The sequence below is a fragment of the Ascaphus truei genome, chromosome 5 (assembly GCF_040206685.1).
Source record: "Ascaphus truei isolate aAscTru1 chromosome 5, aAscTru1.hap1, whole genome shotgun sequence".
Lineage (NCBI taxonomy): Eukaryota > Metazoa > Chordata > Amphibia > Anura > Ascaphidae > Ascaphus > Ascaphus truei.
The window spans coordinates 41334135-41354444 of NC_134487.1; the positions used below are offsets into that span (position 1 = coordinate 41334135).

Genomic DNA, 20310 nt, shown 5'->3' on the forward strand with positions numbered 1-20310 from the left:
GGGTATGTGCGTATCCCTTCTAGATTTGTAACGTAATCTGAATAAGTGTGCACACACCTACATGCTACCTCATTAATTAGTGTTGTGATTATTATTAGTGTATTTCTAGTTGGGTTAAAAAAGCGCTCCCCAGTCTATTAATCTCTCCTGTTCAATGTCTCTACTTCAATAGATTAAAAGGAAAACTAAACCATCTGAGCACTACACTTTCTGAAGAATTGCACATATTATATGTGGTTTTTGTTGTGTATTGCTTTATACTGGACGAAAACCCTACTTGAGCTTTTTATCGGCAAACTTTTAATCACATTGCCATTTTGGATTAACCTATAGTGGTCTGGGGGTGTTGGCATCTCACATTTAATAATTGAATGCTTTCCAATTCGCAATACTCCCGCACAGAGGAAGCAGACCTAGATGAAAGAGGGGATCCTTGCCTGATGTATGGGCTCAAAGACGGATAGATTCTTCAAATCATAGCATTGGGTTATAAATTTGAAGTCAGACAGTGAACCCGTCTTCACTTCCCCAAATGTGTTATTCCTTAGCGCCAAGACAACCCTGAAAGACTAGCCCTAGGAGAAAGAAAAAAAAACACACACCCAAGATCAAGTAATAGTAGAAGTACTTTATGATAAGGGAAAGTAATATATTCTATAATGTTAATAGGTAAAACAAAATCCATCAAAAAGGGTTCAGAATCATTCTCGGTATTTTAAATAGCTATTTGGAAGCCAGAAGACTTCAATTGTAAAGGTAGAGTAATTAGGCAATTAGGAGAACGTGGGGATTGGATGGTCTCTGGATCTAAAAAGATCCCTATTTCCCTGTACCAATTGCAGAACATCAAAAACATTTCCATTTTGCCATAGGGAAACATTTCAGCACAAAGCACTACCACTACTTTTGGTTGGTAGTGTTTCCAACTATTGATACAAAAGGTCTTCACTTGACTGCAAAATTAAGGGGGGGGGGGGGGGGGAGGGAAAAAATACAAAATATCTATATACAGACAAACTATTGATCAAAAATACAAAACAAGAATTGCTTCAGAAGCTAAAATAGTAACTTTTGCCTAGAAACACATAGCAGGGTAATCAAACAGGACTAACAAGTCAGTTAATTCCCACTCAAAAAAAAACTTAAGACTTGGGAGTATGCTTTCACAGCAAAGAAGGACGAAAAGTCCTCCTTGGCGCTGGTCCTCTGAGTGATGTGGAAACAACAAAAATAAAATTGTGTAAACCTTCTAAACAACTACTTAGAACAAAAACACCACTTGTGCATGTATTAATAAAACAGCACCATGATACACACTAACTGAATTTAGTATACCTATCAAAAAATATATATATATATATATATATATACACAAATATGGAAACTCAATGAAACCTTAAGTCTCTAATTGGATAAAACATCACAATCGGTACTTAATACAATGTACTCAACTACCATGCAGTACATGAGAGAACTGTAACGCAGTCAAATGGAACTGATGAATACTGAATACTTGGCTCAAACAAGGAAATGGATGAATGCCCATTGATGTAAATTAATCCACATATGCAATGGAAGAGAGAAGAAAACCTCATGGTACAAATAACATGGCAATTTAACTAAAAATAAAAACATAAAAATCAAACTGTTGGAATAGCACTCACACATTTTCAGTTAAAAATATGCATGTAGATCAAAATTGACCAGAAGTGCTGGTGTCTTTTAGCCTCACAGTGGGGTCTGCAGAATGTTTGTAAAACTCCATCCTTTACAGGTGACGCCGAGCTGCTTCACAGAATGCAGAGGTCTTGGGCACTTCCTGGTTTGTGTCACCTCCCAGGCTCTGCCTCCCGTCCGGGCGGGTCTGCGCTGCGTGATGACGTGTGTACTGTACGCTTCCTCGGGTATCCGCGATCAGGTCTCGTGAAACGCGTAAGGTGATCCATTTGGTGCTGGGAACAATGGCCTATTATCGGAGACAGGACGCAGTCAGTACAACGAGTGTACGGAGGTGAGCAGAGAAATCCAAGGTGGACCTAACGCGTCATCACGTGAGGCATCACTTATCGCGCACCGCTGCGCAGACTTCATTCAAGGTCCGGATATTGGCTCTTTCTGCTCTACTCAAGAAAAATAGCATCCGAATAAGTAAGAATGAAATTCATTTAAGCAATGAATAGACTACGACCCAAAACTAAAGAAAGGCTACCTTTGTAGGATTAGTGCGGAGTACTGTCATGGGCGTCCGCAGAAATTTTTTCAGGGTGGGGGCATAATTTATAACCGCAGCGCAATGGTGGTCCCTGTTGCGGCACAGATTGGTCCCGACTTGGGAGTGAGACGGCTTTCATTGGTAGGTAGTGTTACCAATAAGAGCCGCATCACTCCCGAGTGCTACCAATGACAGTGCGCTGCGCTTCCTCCTGCGTAGCAGCATAGGCTAGCCTACCACTAGCGGCGCCAGGGGCACCCACCCACCTCCGTCCCTGTCCACCCACCTCCGTCCCGGTCCACCCAGAGTCTGTTTTTGGCGTTTATAGCGCCGTTAACGTACTGTACGGCGCCATAAATGCCAAAAACAGCCCAGGACTGCGAGTGATCCAGGCAGAGCCGCCAACAGAAATCATGGGGCCCAGGACAAATGAAAGGAGCAGGCACCCCCCGAACCCATAGCGCACCTACCACGAAAAAATATATTTTAGAGCGCAACTTTTACTTAACTGTTTTCTTATTGTGATACAGAATAAAACATTACAATGCAACCTGTTTATTTTTATATTTTCAACAAAAGACATGTGTCTGCCTGCCTGGGTGGGTGAGTGGGTGAATGACAGTGGGTGAGTGGGTGAATGACAGTGGGTGAGTGGGTGAATGACGGTTTGAATGACGGTGGGTGGGTGAATGACGGTGGGTGGGTGGGATAATGATGGTAGGTGGGTGGATGAATGATGGTTGAATGACAGTGAGTGGGTGGGTGGGTGAATGATGGTGGGTGGGTGAATGATGGTGGGAGAGAGTGACTGGGTGGGTGGGTGACAGTGACTGGGTGGGTGAGTGACAGTGACTGGGTGGGATAGTGACTTGGTGAGTGACAGTCAGTGACTGGGTGGGTGACAGTGACAGTGGTTGACGTTGACAGTGGGTAACGGTGACAGTGGGTGACGGTGTCAGTGACTGGGTGGGGTGACTTACCTTGACCGGGTGGGTGCAGCTTGTCGCCGGACGCTTCCCCTCCTGCCCCCTATATCCCCTTCTGCCCCCGATATCCCTGCGGCAGCTGCCAGGGAGGTGGGCTTGGGGGGGGGCAAGGCCACGGGAGGTGGGCCGGGGGGCACGTGGGAGGTGGGTGCGCGGGAAGCTGGCCAAGGTGGGGAAGCGGGCCGCAGGAGGAGCTGGTACTTCCCCTTCCGTCCCACGTTGGGAGCGGGCCGCAGAGGAGCTGGTACTTCCCCCTCCATCCCACGTTGGGAGGGGGAGCGGGCCGCAGAGGAGCTTGGCTTGTACTTCCCCCTCCGTCCCACTTTGGGAGCGGGGGGAAGCGGGCCCTGCTTGCCCTGCGCATGCGCGCCGAGACCGCGGGGAATCGGCGCCATTTTTTTAAACTTTTTTTTCATTTATTTAATTAACTGGTGCCCGGCCGCGCAGGGGGCCCGGCCTGACCCACGGGGCCCAGGAAGCAGTACCCTTTGTCCCCCCTGTGCCCCCCCTGTTGGCGGCCCTGGATCCAGGGGGGGGCAAGCGCCCCCCCTTGCCCCCTCCTGCGGACTCCCATGAGTACTGTATGCACTGACACAAGCCATTTAAACCCCTCAACCAGATCCCAACAAGAATGTTGATACTAAATATCGCATTTTATTTGCAATCACTTCCACAAGAATTGGCAAAATGCATGAATTTGTGTATACTATTGTTGTATTAAAACAAAAAGTCGTTTTTAGACCTGGAAACCCTTTTCTGCCTATATCAGTTAATCAACTAAAGCAGGAGATTTTCCGTCTTTCTTTTCAAACTAAAGAGGAAAAAAGAGTTTCACTCCCTGAACGTAGAAGCAATCCTTAGACATAGTTCCGAAATTCTGACACTACAGACTCCGACACATTACCCAAAGGATCCAGAACAGGCCAGTCTGCCTCCAAGGAGACAATATCCAGGTGAATTACTACATGTATTAAAAAAGTTTATGAGAATCAGAGAAAATAAAAAAATGTATTCAGTTTACCGTAATTTTCTTTACCTGTACTCCACCAACGGCAGTGGTTACTAATTGGGATTAGATTCTTCCTTAGTGCTGTAGGACAGGAAACTCTTGCAGATACCCCGGTATATAAGGCCCTCCCACTACCTACAGAACAATCTTCATTTTTTTCTCGTAGCTAAAAAATAGAACTGAGATGTGTTAATCACAGGGAGGGTATAATATACCCACCTGCTATTAGTGGAGTACAGGAAAATAAAGTTACGGTAAGTTACATAGTTACATAGTAGATGAGGTTGAACAGATACTTTATCCTATATCTATACTTACTTATTGATCCAGAGGAAGGAAAACAAAAAACCCCATTAAGGGGACAAATTCATTCCTTCCTGACTCCAAGAATTGGCAATCAGATTAATCCCTGGATCAACATCCTTTCCATGTATACTTACAGTAGAGGCAACTCTTATTCGAACAAAAACCAGTGGCAATTCCCCAAAAAACCCAGGAAACACCCAGGTACATTCTGAATACATGCCTTAAACTTTCCTTAAACTAGCCCCAGCATTTCTGCATTGATTAATGGCCTATCAGATTAACAGCGGGGGTCCCTGGCAGTCCCATTCAAACTGAATTGGAATGCCAGGGATCCCTGCTGTGTTAATTCTATGGGTCGTTAGTCAATGCAGAAATGCCTTAAACATGCCTCAAACTAGCATAGAACATACCCAGCACATACCCAGAATGTAACCCGGCTAGTTTACGGCAAATGTTAGAATAAACGTTGCCTCTACTGTATTTGGTATATCCCTGTATACCTTTCCCAACTAAAAAAAAGTCAAACCTTTTTTGAACAAATCTATTGTATCTGCCATCACAGTCTCCATGGGTAATGAATTGCACATTTTAACTGTCCTTACTGTAAAGAACCCTTTCCTTTGTTGCTGGTGAAATTTCCTTTCCTACAACCTTAAGGGATGGCCCGAGTCCTTTGTACTGCCCGTGGGATGAATAGTTCTTTTGAAAGCTCCTTGTATTGTCCCCGAATATATTTGTAAATAGTTATCATATCCCCTCTTAGACGCCTCTTTTCTAATGTAAATAAATCTAATTTAGCTAGCCTCTCCTCATAAGTTAGATTGTCCATCCCCTTTATTAATTTGGTGGCTCTTCTCTGCACTCTCTCTAGTTCCATAATGTCTTTTCTTAGGATTGGAGCCCAAAATTGTACTCCATATTCAAGGTGTGGTCTTACTAATGCTTTGTAAAGGGGCATAATTATGTTTACTTCCCTTCCATCCATTGCCCGTTTGATGCAAGATAAGATCTTGTTTGCCTTTGCAGCTACTGCATGACATTGGGCACTATTGCTAAGCCTGCTGTCTACAAGCACTCCTAAATCCTTCTCCATCAAGGATTCCCCCAATTCTCCATTAAATTTGTAAGTCGCCTTTTTATTCTTGCATCCCAAATGCATAACCTTACATTTATCTGTATTAAACCTCATCTGCCATTTACCTGCCCACGTTTCCAGTCTCTCCAAGTCCTTCTGAAGAGAAATTATATCCTGCTCTGATTCTATTAACTTACACTATTTAGTGTCATCAGCAAAGATGGAGACTTTGCTCTCGATCCCAACCTCAAGGTCATTAATAAACAAGTTAAAAAGCAGGGGTCCCAGTACCGATCCCTGAGGTACTCCACTCACGACTTTAGCCCAACCTGAAAAAGTTCCATTTATGACAACCCTCTGTCCTTTAACAAGTTTTCAATCCAGGTGCATATATTATTACCGAGTCCAATTTTCTTTATTTTGTACACCAACCTCTTGTGTGAAACCGTATCAAAAGCCTTTGCAAAATCTAAGTAGACCATCAACTGCATTACCCTGGTCTAAATTCCTACTTACCTCCTCAAAGAAACAAATAAGATTAGTTTGGCAAGATCTATCCTTCATAAATCCATGCTGACTATTACTAATAATTTTGTTTTCCTGAATATTATCCCGTATTAAACCTTCAAGTAGTTTCCCTACTATTGAAGTCAGGCTTACAGGTCTGTGATTTCCCGGTTGTGATCTAGCTCCCTTTTTAAATATAGGCACCACATCTGCTTTACGCCAATCTTGTGGTACTGAGCCTGTGGAAATGGAGTGCCTTGAATATTAAATATAATGGTTTGGCTATTACTGAGCTTAACTCCTTGAGAACTCTTGGATGTATGCCATCGGGGCCAGGTGCCTTATTTACTTAAATTTTTTCAAGTCGCTTATGAACTTCTTCCTCAGTTAACCAATTATTCATTAATATGGAAGTTGTGGCTTCCTCCTGCGGCACTACTATTAAACATGATTCTTCCCTGGTAAACACAGAAGCAAAGAATTTGTTTAATACCTCAGCTTTTTCCTTATCTCCAATAATCTGCCTACCCATCTCACACTGAAAGGGTCCTATATTTTCTTTTCTCATTTTTTTTTGTTATTAAGGTACTTAAAGAACTTTTTAGGGTTGACCTTACTTTCTATTGCAATTCTTTTTTCATTATCCATTTTTGCTCATTTGATTGCCCTTTTGCAATTTTTGTTACATTCCTTATCATTCTGATACGATGTCTCTGTCCCTTCTGACTTAAAGAATCTAAACGCCTTCCTCTTCTTGTCTATTTCCTCCCCTACCTGTTTATTTAGCCACATTGGTTTTGACTTATTTCTTTTATACTTATTACCCAAGGGTATACACTGATAAGTGTGATTTTCTAACAATGTTTTAAAGACTGCCCATTTATCTTCTACATTTTTCCCTGCAAAAACATAATCCCATTGTATTACTACTAGATTAGACCTCAGTTTATTAAAATCTGCCTTTCTAAAGTTTAAGGTCTTTGTTGAACCCAAGAAATCTATTTTTTGATAATTTATTTCAAATGAGACCATGTTATGATCACTGTTAACAAATATTCAAGTCCTGGAACATTTGGGTATTACTGAATACATTTTCTCTTTTGCTGTTCCCCACATGGCAGTGGGTAAACTACTGTTTTCGATGGTTTCTTTATTCTCTGCAGGAACTCCCGTGTTTGTTTTGAAGGTTGTAGGCCAACTTGATAGCTGAAGTAATTCATCACGATATTGTTGCTGCCCTCTTCTAACACCCTCTGGGATTATTAACAGTCGATCTGATTTTCTGTATTTTTGAATTTTGAGTAGGTATGTCTTCAAACACCTTACTACATCTAGGTTATACACTTACCTCTTTAGGATTAGCCGGATTCGGTCAGAAGGAAGAATTATCTCTTGATAGTGATAAAACGAAGAGACAACTTTTGGAAGGAAGTGTGATACAGTTCTTAGGACTGCCTTATCCTGGTGATAAAACGAGAAAAGGTTCTCTGCATGAGAGAGGCTAACTCTCCTACTCATTTTGCAGATGTAATTGCTATTAAAAAAAATACTGTTTTACATGTTAATAGTCTTAATGGTATTTGCTGCAATGTCTCAAATGGGTGATCCACTAGAGCAGGGGTGGGGAACCTTTTTTCTGCCAAGGGCCATTTGGATATTTATAACATCGTTCGCGGGCCATACAGACACAGACAGGCAGGCACACGGCAGGCACACAGCAGGCATGTAGGCACACAGATCCCCGCCCCCCTACCTCTGGTAGTTGCTGCTGGGGGGATCGTGTAGGGCGGATGCTGGGGTAACTTCGATCTGACATATATATATTTCCACCGATACCTCTAATATCAAGGGTCCTAAGAAAGATAAGAAGAGACGAGGCAGAGGTAGGAGAAATAGTACCTTACTTGCCAAGGTTGATGTGGTTTCGCCATCTCGTGAGTATGATGCTAGATCTTCCATAGCATCTCCCACTGTCCCAGAGCCAAAGAAATTCGCCTTGGCAGCATGGAGATATGAGCAATAAGCATGAAAGAAAAGGGGCTTTTCTGATAGAGCAATATTAACTCTGTCAGCCACAAAATTGTCAACCTCTTTGTTTATCACATCTGGTGCTGTTTTCAGGAATGGGGTAAGAAAATGGACGTCGATTATCTCAATCGTTCTGTCACCCTGGTACAATTTTTACAATCTGGGTTTGAAAAACCCCTCAGTTTAAGTTCTCTAAAAGTTCAAGTATCGGCTTTATCTGCTTTGTTAGAAAAAGATATTGCATCAGATACTAGTGAATAGATTTCTGCAGGCGGTCAGGCATCTGAGAACCCAAATAAAAAGTATAGTACCAATGTAGTATAGCCATGGCTGGTCCAGACTATCTTTCTGCCTTCCTGTCACGTACGTTCTGATCGCTACAGGGGTCTGAGATCCACTCTCCACTATGATGCAAATGCTGTGATACTACCTGCAGTGGCTGCACCAATAAAGACCCTTTTTATATATGTTGCCCTTTTTCTGACGCTTCCCAAAGAAACTACTGGTCACTGTACACAACCTGCGGCTCCAGGAGATCTAAGCCTCCGCTAGCTGGGAGCCTGGGGTAACACATACATTTACTTAGCGCAGCGCCTCCACTTACCCAGGATCCCCGTGATGTAAGATTCCCCTGGGCAAGAAACATACAACACCTTATGATTGTAACTGGTTTTACTGTAATAATGCAACGGAGCAATACACATAACATACTTGTACTTTAACGGTATAACCTTAGTGGCTGCCCACTCATCAGGAGCAATGTCTCCGTCCCCTCACCGCGTGCCCCACACACCGTGTCCATGTATAGTATATTGTATAGGCTCAGTTCTTTAACCACTCGCTTAGTGTTCCTAAAGAGTTTAGCCTAAGGCGGGATCAGCGCCTGTTGACCGATGTTGGTGCACTTGATCTTATAGTACCTTCCCGTCACAGCGGTGACCGGTACCTCTTCGCAAAGGGTAAGATGAATCAGCGGTCTGCCTCCTGGGTCTCAATGTCCAGCCGTCTGGTACTCAGTAAGCTTGTCGCTTTGTCCCTAGCTGGTACTCAGTAAGGGTGATGCTCGTCCCTGCAGCACAGCAACCTTCGGTGACTTCAGGGAACACTCCTAGGGGCCTACGGGGTAGCCTGTTCTATGCAGGTGGGTCATTGACCCCCTGCACCCACTCTACCTCTCCCTTCACCACCCGGGTCCCCTCTGACTAACTTCTCCCTAACCTCTGCAGCAAACGCACTGCACTCACACTGAACCTGCAGCAACCCACTGCACTCACTCGGTACCTGCAGCATCCCACTGCACTCACACGGAACCTGCAGCAACCCACTGCACTCACTCCGTACCTGCAGCAACCCACTGCACTCACACGGAACCTGCAGCAACCCACTGCACTCAACCTGGTACCTGCAGCTACACAGCACACATTCCGTACCGGCAGCAACCGCACTGCACTCAACCTGGTACCTGCAGCTACACTGCACACACACACTGTGCCTACTTGTCAGCGCCCACAGCACTGACAGCCGTGACACTAACAAGACTGCACACTCACACCTAAGGGCAGGGTCCCTAACCTAGGGGCCGTCCCTCAGTACTTACCCCCTACCGTGGAGGGGATTGGAGCCTGCCTGGGATCTGGGGAACCTTACCTGGTGTAGGAGCCACTTGCCCCCTACACCCTTCCTTCCCCTTCCTGCTCCCAGCTCCCAGCTCCAACCAATGTGTAAATCAATGTGTAAGAGCTTACAAATTCCTACTCACAAACGCAGCAGGAAAATGAGCATATAAATCAGATGGGAACTGTGATGCAGCCCAGTCCGGAGGTGTGGTATATAAATCAGCAATTCTCGAGAAAGCAGAAAACAACCATGGTGTACACTTCCGGAATATGACATCACCGCTCGCCGGGACCGCAGACAGTAGAGATTCCCCTGCTTCTTTCCTTCCTGATGAAGACGTCATTACGTCGAAACGCGTAGAGTCGGGCTTTCTCAGCCATCTTGGAGAAGGAAAGAAGCAGGGGAATCTCTACTGTCTGCGGTCCCGGCGACGTCACATTCCGGAAGTGACGTTCGCGGAAGCTGGTAACAAGGAGACTGAACGAGAAGAGCTGCGCCGTAGCAAAGACCCCTTTTCCTATGCTGTTATTCCTTCTTAAGCCGTAAGCCTCCATGTGTCTTTTAATTGGATAAATTGTATTTTCTATCAACACCATGGTTATTTTCTGCTTTCTCGAGAATTGCTGATTTATATACCACACCTCCAGACTGGGCTGCATTACAGTTCCCATCTGATTTATATGCTCATTTTCCTGCTGCGTTTGTGAGTAGGAATTTGTAAGCTCTTACACATTGATTTACACATTGGTGTCACAGTATTACACTATCCACTGTTTTGTCTTTTTGGGCACTCGACGACGCTCCCCTGGAACTTCACCCATACTAAATTCCTTGTGTAACTTAAGTTCCCATCTGTGCTTCCCATCCGGTCTTGCTGGCATCGGTGGTGATGGTTAACCAGATTTCTTCCTGGAGTGAGAATGTATTCTCTAGGTTCTGCTGATTTTCCCACCATTTTTAGTTCTGCTTTGTTGAATGATATAAACATATTCTTTGGTGCAAGGACCTTTGATCTTTGTTCCACTGATCTAGAAAATGTCTTTGGAGTGGCCTTATGTGGAGTTTGGCTCACTTTATGATGCTTAAGGTTGAAGCAAATTTTCCCATCAAGGCCATGCCTTGCTGTGACCCGTCTTGACCATCTTAGCTTTGAGGCTTATGCTTCCAATTGCTGCATCATGCTTTGGGTTAGATAAACCCTTTCTTGTTCTGTTCGGAATACGACTCCCAAGAACGTTAGGGACTGAAATGGAATTAACTGATTCTTGTAGACGTTTATTAACCATCCATACCGTTCTAGGAGCACAATCACTCCATACATATGCCATACCAGAAGATCTTTCTGCTGAGCTTTTATTAGCAGGTTGTCTAGGTATGAATAGATCTCAATTCCTTCTTTCCAGAGTTTGGCTATTAATCTACCCACCACTTTGGTGAAGGTCCTGAGAGATTGCTAGCCCGAATGGAAGGGAGGTGTATTAGTAATGCTTTACGTTTACCGTAAATCTCAAATATTTTTGATGCTCTTGTGAAATTGGTATGTGCAGATACGAATCTTTCAGATCTATAGAGACTAACCAATCTCCGGGCTTGACTTCTTGAATGACCTCATTTAGAGCCACCATTTTGACTTTTTTGATGCGTAGAAAAGCATTCACTTCCCTGAGATCCAGAACCGCCCCGAAACTCTCCTGATGCCTTCAGGACCAGAAAGATACTGAAGTAGATGCCTGTTCTCATCTGTGAACATGAAACTTATTTGTATCCCTTTGTCTAGTAACAATTGATTTAGGCTATTGGCCAAGGCTTTTGCTTGTTGAGGGGAAGTTGGATTCTGGGATATCCAAAAACTGGTTTCATCGAGGTTCTTGTTCGAATTCCAGTTGGTAACTTGAAGTGACAATTCACAGAACCAAGTCTTCTGTTATGGACTGCGCCCATACAGCAGCTAATTGAGCTAGTCTTCCCCCGACCGCACACTGTAGGGCTCGCCTTATTTCATGCAAATGTGTCTCTCCCAAAGGATCACTTCCTCAGGGGTCATACAAAAGACTCCCTTGTCCCCCTCTCAATGTTTGCTGTTGTGGAAAGGGCCTTCCTGGTCGGTAGGACTTTGCTTCTCTATAAGGCATTCTGTCTTGTTGCTTTTCTTTCTTAGGAGAGAAGAAATCGCTCTTTCCTCCTGATACCTTTGCTATTATGACATCTAATTTTCTTTCAAACAGAAATTCGTATTCAAAAAGGTAAAGAACAAAGGTTGTTTTTGGAAGTAGAATCTGCTACCCAATGTCTTAGCCACAAAGTCCTTCTTGAAGCCACTAATAGGGCAGTGCTTCTTGCGGACAGATGCCAAGAGAAGCTTCGGCGATATAGTCAGTTGAGCTAGTCTTCCCCCGAAGTTTTTTCTCCCTCTCCACACTATTTTAGCCATAGATTCCTTTGTATATCAGTATTGCTTGACCTGAAGAAGAGAGGATAACTCTCGAAAGCTTGTCCTATGACATAAATTGTTAGTCCAATAAAAAAAGGTATCACCGAATACTGAAGATCTAAATTTTATATATATATATATATATATATATACTTTGTAGTCTTATGTATTCGGCAACTGGTTTTATTTTTATCAATGAATTCTTTGGTAGGCAGTCGTACACCTCCTAATTTATGTATCAATCATTCAGCTGTTTCTAGCTAACCAGCCACTATTTAAATGCTGCGTACATCCAATCATTAATTACCCTGATGAAGTCATGTGTGACGATACGTGTTGGGACTGTTCGTTGTGTGCTACATCACCACGCCACTGTGAAATGTTGTGCCGAGACATCAGCGCTACTGTTTGTCGATGTGAGCCATCTTTTGCTGGTCTGCAATTTCCATCCTTACCTGCTGTGTGATGATCCTTTGGACATCTAGAGGTCTCACTGATCTTGCTGACAGAGTACAATTAACGCAGATTATCTAGCAGGACACCAACTCTTTATATACCATGAGATGACCGCAACAGATGACCACTACTATCGTGAGAATATAGATCTCTCAAGTGCACTTGTTCTTACTACACTGTGTGCCCATTTAGAGACTTTTTATTGTGATAAAACTGAATGTAGACACAGATTTATGCTAGGTGGCACGTGCGCACCACACCCCTCATTAGTCTGTCAGAACTCCTCCCATCAACACACCCAATAGCGCAAGCCGATACACAAATTTGTATCGATGTATCAAGATCTTTAGCTCCAAAGCGACGCAAGATGAAAGTGGCAACATGTTTTACAATTCTGTTCTCAGATTGGGGACAATTTTGTGAAATGCTAGATGTACCATCTTTATTTTGGCCAGCACCTATTTTTAATCCTGTGAATTTTAGGTATTTTTCAGATGTTTCATAAGTCTCCTCAACCCCTAAACCTTTAAGAAAATATTCACCATCCTTAAGTAACTAATGAAGATTTCTGACTTGCTATTTTATTATAATTTCTCCCCCCCCCCCACACCAAAACCACATGTAAAAGGTCATCTGTATGCAACTTTAATACTGACCATAGATTAAAAACTTTAGTTACAAAGAGGGTTTCCATTAAATACATGAACAGGTTGGACAATAACGTAAATTGGATCTATTTGCCCGTGCAGTTGTGGTACTAAATAATGCATTTATGGGAAGTACCAAGATAATCACTTTGTATGAACACTGACATTTAGGGGGATATGTATCAAAAACGGTGCAATGTACTCCAAACCGAGCAAATATTTGCGTCTGTGTTAGCGACATACAGATATAGCAGGACTCACCGTCTCCGAAGCCACTACTGAAAAAAGCAAATAACCCTGCCTCCGGAGATAGCACTGGCGCAACATCGCTGTAGGGGATGGGTCCATGATTACGGATGGGACCCCCCACCGCGATAATCCTCTGGAGTCATGGGAAGCAGCAGTCACGCTGCTTGCCCCGGTGCCAGAGACAATAAATTCTGCTACATTTGTATGTATTCGGTTTTTCTAATCTTGCTTCTTACGTGTGGCGCAGCTCTTACGAGCAGAGGTCAATGCCACCTAAACCTGGCAGGATTTATTTGACACAGAGGGAGTAAGACTATTTAATACAATGCATTACAATATTCCGCTGACTCTTCTCATCCAACTCCTAAATGCTCATGGCAGAAGTGGAGCCAATTGAGACCAAAAATGTGGCAAAAAATGGAGCAAAGGCCTGTGATGCAGAGTTAAAATGACGCAGTTTGCACTGGTTTTTGGAGCAATGCCCACCTTGCTTGTAATGCTTGATGCATATTCCCCTTTGTCTCCAACAAAAATGTAAAAAGCACATCGTCATATATAGCAAATAAATGTTTCATTATAGTCAGATCTGCTGTCGCTACAAAGCATACAATATCCACGGGTGCTCCATATACCTGTATTTAGTGCATGAATATAAACAGAGGATACAATTTTATGCATGATCAACTAAATTTAAACCATGTTAGGTTCGAGACGGCTACTCCGTATATTGCCCGTCCCTCTAGTACTAAAGGGTTAATCATTTACAGGTGTAGAATATGACCGCATTAAAAACTTAACAGTAACCTCAGGAGTTACTGGTGTTCATATTTTATTTAATAAAAGTGACAATTTTTTGGGTGGGGGAGGTCTTCTAGAGATGCATTATTCAATAAATTACAGAACGTTTGGTCCCAATCATTTTTTTAAAATCATCTATAGGCATGTGCTGTAAACTGTGGCTTTCTGGCTGATGACTTTTAGAAGAGATCGTACGGTTTCTTCCAAATCCACCAACTGTTTGGCTTTTTCTTCCAAAACCCTTTGATTGTTCTCGTAAGTCTTTTCCAGAGCTGTAAAAAGATATACACTATGTTAGAACAATGGACATTTACAAACATTTTGCCAACTAGGGCTGATTAACCAAAAATTGTTATAGTCCTGTATCCAACATATAATCTACATTTACAATTTAAGTATGAGTTCTGGATATTTTAATCAACATACTAGTACCTTACTCGGGGCTGCTGCTGTTACCCCATTCAATGTCAAATGAACATACATCCAACACACAACAGAGGGCGCCATGAAAAGATTAACTGTACTTTCTTTGGCAAGGTTATATGTATGTATTTATATGGTTATCAAAAGACAGCCCTTTACAGAATTTGCAACACAGTACGGGGAGACACTATAATATACAAAGTGTCACAAGTGCATTAAACGAATGTACCAATGGGAGTTGGGGAGTCTCTGGCCTACAGAGTTTACAATCTAAACCGAATAATGGGAGACTTGCAGATTACAGTAGGAGAAAGTGCAGTCTAGAACAAATTTGATGGGGCCAATAAGTGCCTCAGGAGCGCAAGGAGTAGCCACACGTCCAAAATCATTTAAGGTTACGTTATTTTTAAAGTGTTCAAGCACCTGTGATGGATGTACACTCGGCCAGTTAATTCCTCACTTCTCGTGCTACAAATAACCGAACTCAGGGAGAGAAGAAGCAGCTTTTTGAGAAGTGGTAGGAATGCAGTATTTCACCAATTCAAACACGGTTTATGCACTTCACCTGCAAAATGATCTGCACAGTGGAGCTTTTATTTTCTTGCTGCTCTTTAATTAGTCCCAACAGTATAACAAACTTTTACCACTAATTCTACCTGGGAAATCAAATGGTACACAGGTCAGGTTGTACTTTTCGCTTTTTATGAGCTGTGATTTTTAAATGATCTGCTGCCGTCTACATAATGAAGAACGAGGGGCTCATTGTTCATTTAAAGGATCAATCCCTCTTAGGACCCAAAAGTACTAATGGTAGTAACATGTTTAAATAGTTACATCTGGGTGATTGATGCAGGGTAATTATTATTATTTATTTATTTTTTTACCAAAATCGACCATAAGTACATTTCATCAAATGTTATAATTTGTAAACATGGGGAGCCAAGATTTAGGAGGAGTTTCATTTTCCCATGCTGCCGCCTTTTGTCTGAGGTTACCGTTCAACAAGATGCACAGGCAAAACCGCCTGTGTCTTTAATGGCTGTCTGACAGAGGAAGGGTGAGATCCGAAAACACGGGATTGATGCACACCACCATTTAAAGCTCCAGAACAATAGGAATTTGTAATGAACTCCCAGAGAAACAAAAGTAGCAAAATGTTTGCTTTTAGCAGTTACATTTGTTTTAGGAAGCACGTTAGATTGTTGGGGTTTTTTGCTGGCTATGTGGGATTACACCACAAATAGAAAAGGGACATTTTCCTAAAGTCTGAAGGTACTGATCGTTTGGATAAACCTACCTTTGAGTAAACCAAGTTTGTTATTTGCTTGTGTTAACAAGGTTTTGGCTTCATTTTGAAGCTGTGTAGCTTTCTTTCTGGCCTCTGCAGAATCTTCGGCTTTCTTTGCTATCAAGTCTTCAACGGTCTTATATTTGCCATTAAGTTCACCATCCACAACCTGCAATGTTAGAGAGAACCATTAGAGGGCATCACTGCATAATTGTTTGCACCATGCAACAAAGACACTGACCTAAATGTAGATTCAATAAAACATTGTTAAACAACCACGTTTCCCCAATGCCCATGGGGGGGGGGGGGCTTCCATGTTGCCACTTTGGTGATTTCATCCATGGACATTCCAGATATCAAGGTCAGTGTAATTTTACATAAAACATTAACCTTGTCTAGCAGAATACTGAACATGACAGCACACAGAGGGAAACATTGAAGTCTATTACTTGGTATAATTTATCTCAATTGTTTTATTGATCTTTAGACTTGTATACTTCGATGTTAAATCATACACTGTTCTAACCTTACATGAAAAAACATTCAGATAACAACATTTGTCTTCATTTGGATGCAGCTCTGCAGAAACCACTGCACTGCTATTAAAATAAAGGTACAGTAGTATCAAGATGTATTGGTGTTGCACCAAAAGAACACCCTTGCCTGAACCAGCTTCTTTATCATTTTAAAAGTGCTGTCATAAAATATACTGTATTCAGGATCTCTGTACATGAATGAGTGCATTATTTGGGGTTTTATACAGCAACACTGCAAACAGAATTATAATCCCCTAATTTACACATAAGGCATTTCATGTGTGCAGCACTGGTGTATTTCATATGGTCTATGTTTTCTCTAATTAAAAACAGCCACAATAACAACATTATGATGTGGACCAAGTGCCTTTTGGGATACAAGGAAAAACATAGGAACCCCAATAAGGGGGGATTAAGCATTAAATGCCGCCTGCTCTATGACATGCACTTTTAATATCCTCAGCTAGGATTTAAAATGCTGAATTTGACTGCCGCAGCTTTAAATCCATTTTGTACTTTAATGCATTCAACAAAAGTGCATGTTTAAAGATTTCAGTGTATTAGGGTTGGAAAGGCTCAGCTGAAAAACTGTCCGAATAAAAAATCCTTCCTGGTATTGCTTTCATGCAGATGTCATTCACATCCATTGTATAAAAGGGTACATGTAAATATGAGTGTGGTAACAAGTGACGAGGATATTGTATTGGCTTTCATCTTGTAGTGCATTTGTACAACTTTACTGTTTTGTGATTTGTTCCTTAGATTCCTATGGACCTATCCATTACACGGCAAAAATGGCATTTCCATGCGAAAATTAAATACATATCATGTATTCATTACTCAGTTCTCCCATATCCAAAAATAGCATTTGGGCAGAAAGTGCCATCATCCGTGTCCTAATGTGGAAATCTAGAACCTTCAGCCAGTTGTGCTAGCCACAAAGAAGTGCTGTGTTTATACGAGCACACGCCAGGTGTATATTGCAAATGAGATTCTAGGAATATTAATTAATGCAACAACCCACAAAATACACTCAAACAAAAAAGAAAACGCTTACCTTTTTAATTTTATTAGCATTCACTTTGACATCATCAACAGATTTTTCAACCTTATCTACGGACTCAGAGTTGGCAGCTGATTTTTTCATCAAATCCTCAACATTTTTTTCCAGTTGGGCGAGACGCTGGGTGGCATTATTTAAGGTTTCTTCGGAAGCTGATGTCTCAGATTCAATCTATCAGTGAAAGAATTATATTAATAAAAACAGCAAAGAAATACATGTTGTCACAAAAAGTATTTTGAAGCAGCAGTCATGGCTGCGAAGTAATTATTTTAGTGTTCCAGATAAATATATCTGTTGGAAGTTCCCAATTCCGGGAAATACCAACCACAATGTCTCCCAATCCTAGAGAAAGTGTATTTTAAGGAGGTTTTATTATATAATACTTTTATGCTACAATACATTTATTTGTCTTGTGTGTTTTTACATTATAGACCCATGGAAGGATGATCATGAATATAGCCTTGAGGAGATAATCTGCCACTATAAAATAAATACACACACACAGTATATATACATACTGTATGTAACCCTTCTATGGTACCCCACCCGACATGAGATTGGGGGGTACACTCCTTCTGGTCACTCTGAGTGGTCTGGGTGCTGTGACCTGCTGGTAAACAGGAGGGCTGAGGGCTCCGCGGTGTTGTGGGGAGAACCAGGACAGGGACAGGGTACCTTGCTCTCTCTGGGTGGTGCAGTGCCTCCAGCCAGTAGGGATCCCCTGGGGTCTCCAGAGGAGAGACCCCCACTGACACTCCATTCTCCTCACACCAGGAACAGTGATACACACACAGCAGCTTCTTTCTGTGGTTCTTTATTCAGAGCAGCATACACAGCATACAGCAGAACATCATAGGCCTGATCTTGCTCTCTGCATTTCTGCTCATGGCAGCTTAACTTCCCCTCCCTCCTCACCCAGGTGGGGCAGGAGGGAGAGAACTCTTCTTGGCTTGCTATCTCTCTCAGATCTCTCTGAAGACTAACTCATCACTAACTGAATTTGGGAATATGTCTCAATTTGAATATCCTCAGGGAGTGTCTCTAACTTTGAATCATTACAACTCAAAGCTGGATACCGATTGGCTCACACACACATCAGGGGGTGCTCCAACCCATATCCACCCTTTGGATTAACATGCTCAAAGGTTGCTTAGGCCCGCCTCTGAATATTGCTACAATACTTCAGAGCTGAAACTCACAAACAGGCCAACTGAATGAATTAACCTTTCCACTGCCTGTTCTAACAGGACTGAGGGCTCGTTCAGGGAGGCAGCTGAGGGCTCGGAGGGGGGGCGTGCGGGAGGCAGTGCTGGGAGTTTGCTGGCGACATGTGATTATCCCCCAGCTGCCTTTTCAGCGTTGGGGAGGGGGCGGGGCTACAGGCTGCAGGGTTAAAGTATCCAAGCTGCAGCCATGAAATCATTCTGAAGAATGATTTCATTGGCTGCCTTGGTCCCTGTGACGCGGCTTCAGCTCCAAGAAACGAAATTTTCGTTTACTGAGCTGTCGTCAGCGGCAACGCCTGGCTTCGGAGGCAGGGCAGTAGCTACCTTGAAAACAAGTATTCAAATTGAATACTTTGTTTCTCACTGCAGCAAGCACGTCAGCACGCCCTCCCTCCGAAGCCAGCACCCTGAACGAGGCCGAACAGAGGAAAGGCCCAGAATTAGCAATAGCTGTCGAAGGCCAGGCTATATGTATAATCAATGTTATGAGTGGACTTCAAATGGGTAAAAAGTTTAGAAATGTAGTCAAAGAGATCCGACTCTCCTACTTTTCTACAGCTACTTAAACTATTACATAACACAACGGTAATCTGCCTAATATTTACTAAGCCGGCTTCTGCCATAGAGTCCCTGGCAGTACTGAAAGAACCTTATTGATTTCAATAAGAGGTCTTCCAGCACCAGAAGGTATCCCATGGCAGACGTCTGCTTGATTGGCCCTTTATATTAATTAGATTGATACCTGCCTTTTAGGAAATTACCCATATGGAGGAAGACCTAAAAAGGACAGTCACTTTAGCCCTTTGTGTCATAGTTTTTACATTTTGACTTCAAGGTCTCCATGCCAATAATTAATGTGTAGCTGGACTTCATCATTAGATCTTTCTTTAGGAGACTCTGTTATGAAATTCTATGTTTAACCATTTTAATTTTTTTTTTACATCAACCTACGCAAGATGGTGGACCCTCCAGTGCTACAGTACATGAGCCACTCTCAAAATTCAATTTAACAGAGGTTTTAAATTCTGTGGCTCTGACCAACTTTTGCCAAATTATTTTCATGCTAAGATGTACTATTATTTCACTTAACATTTTTTAAGAGAACCATATCAAAATAAAAGCTTGTTCCTTCATTCTGTGACCATGTAGAAGGAACAAGTCTAAGTAGGTCCTCTTGATGGAACAACAAAATAGTTGTGTATTGGATAGAATGTTCAAAACCTCACAGGCCTATTACTCATGGACAGACATGAGGTTTTGAAAGCTCTACATGCTATTACCATCTATGAAGAACTCTGGTTGTGGATACAAGGTATGATAAACAATAACCAATGTTCCCATTCCCAAGGACCAATCGGAATAGTAGACTTTGCGGTAAAATGATCTTTCAGTGTCATACCATGGTTAACACAGTACAACCCAATACAAGCAGCCTTACGTGTTAGTATCAAAC

The 20310-nt window shown here is 42.4% G+C and overlaps 1 protein-coding gene and 1 long non-coding RNA gene across 2 annotated transcripts in view; one reads left to right on the forward strand and one right to left on the reverse strand.

Annotated features, from left to right (window-relative positions):
* The first annotated feature begins 992 nt into the window (after positions 1-992).
* On the forward strand, positions 993-7825 carry LOC142494965 (uncharacterized). The gene is made up of 3 exons (XR_012801630.1): positions 993-2148; positions 4016-4151; positions 7259-7825. It is a non-coding gene; the product is annotated as an uncharacterized LOC142494965 (long non-coding RNA).
* A 5431-nt stretch (positions 7826-13256) lies between these two features.
* The window catches only part of LAMB1 (laminin subunit beta 1), a 58089-nt gene continuing 51035 nt past the window's right edge, over positions 13257-20310 (reverse strand). The window contains exons 32-34 of the mRNA XM_075599733.1: positions 17626-17802; positions 16042-16201; positions 13257-14593 (exon numbers count right to left, since the gene is read on the reverse strand). Of these exons, the coding sequence (XP_075455848.1) occupies positions 14457-14593; positions 16042-16201; positions 17626-17802 (474 nt within the window). The 3' untranslated portion in view covers positions 13257-14456. The remainder of the gene's footprint in view (positions 14594-16041; positions 16202-17625; positions 17803-20310) is intronic.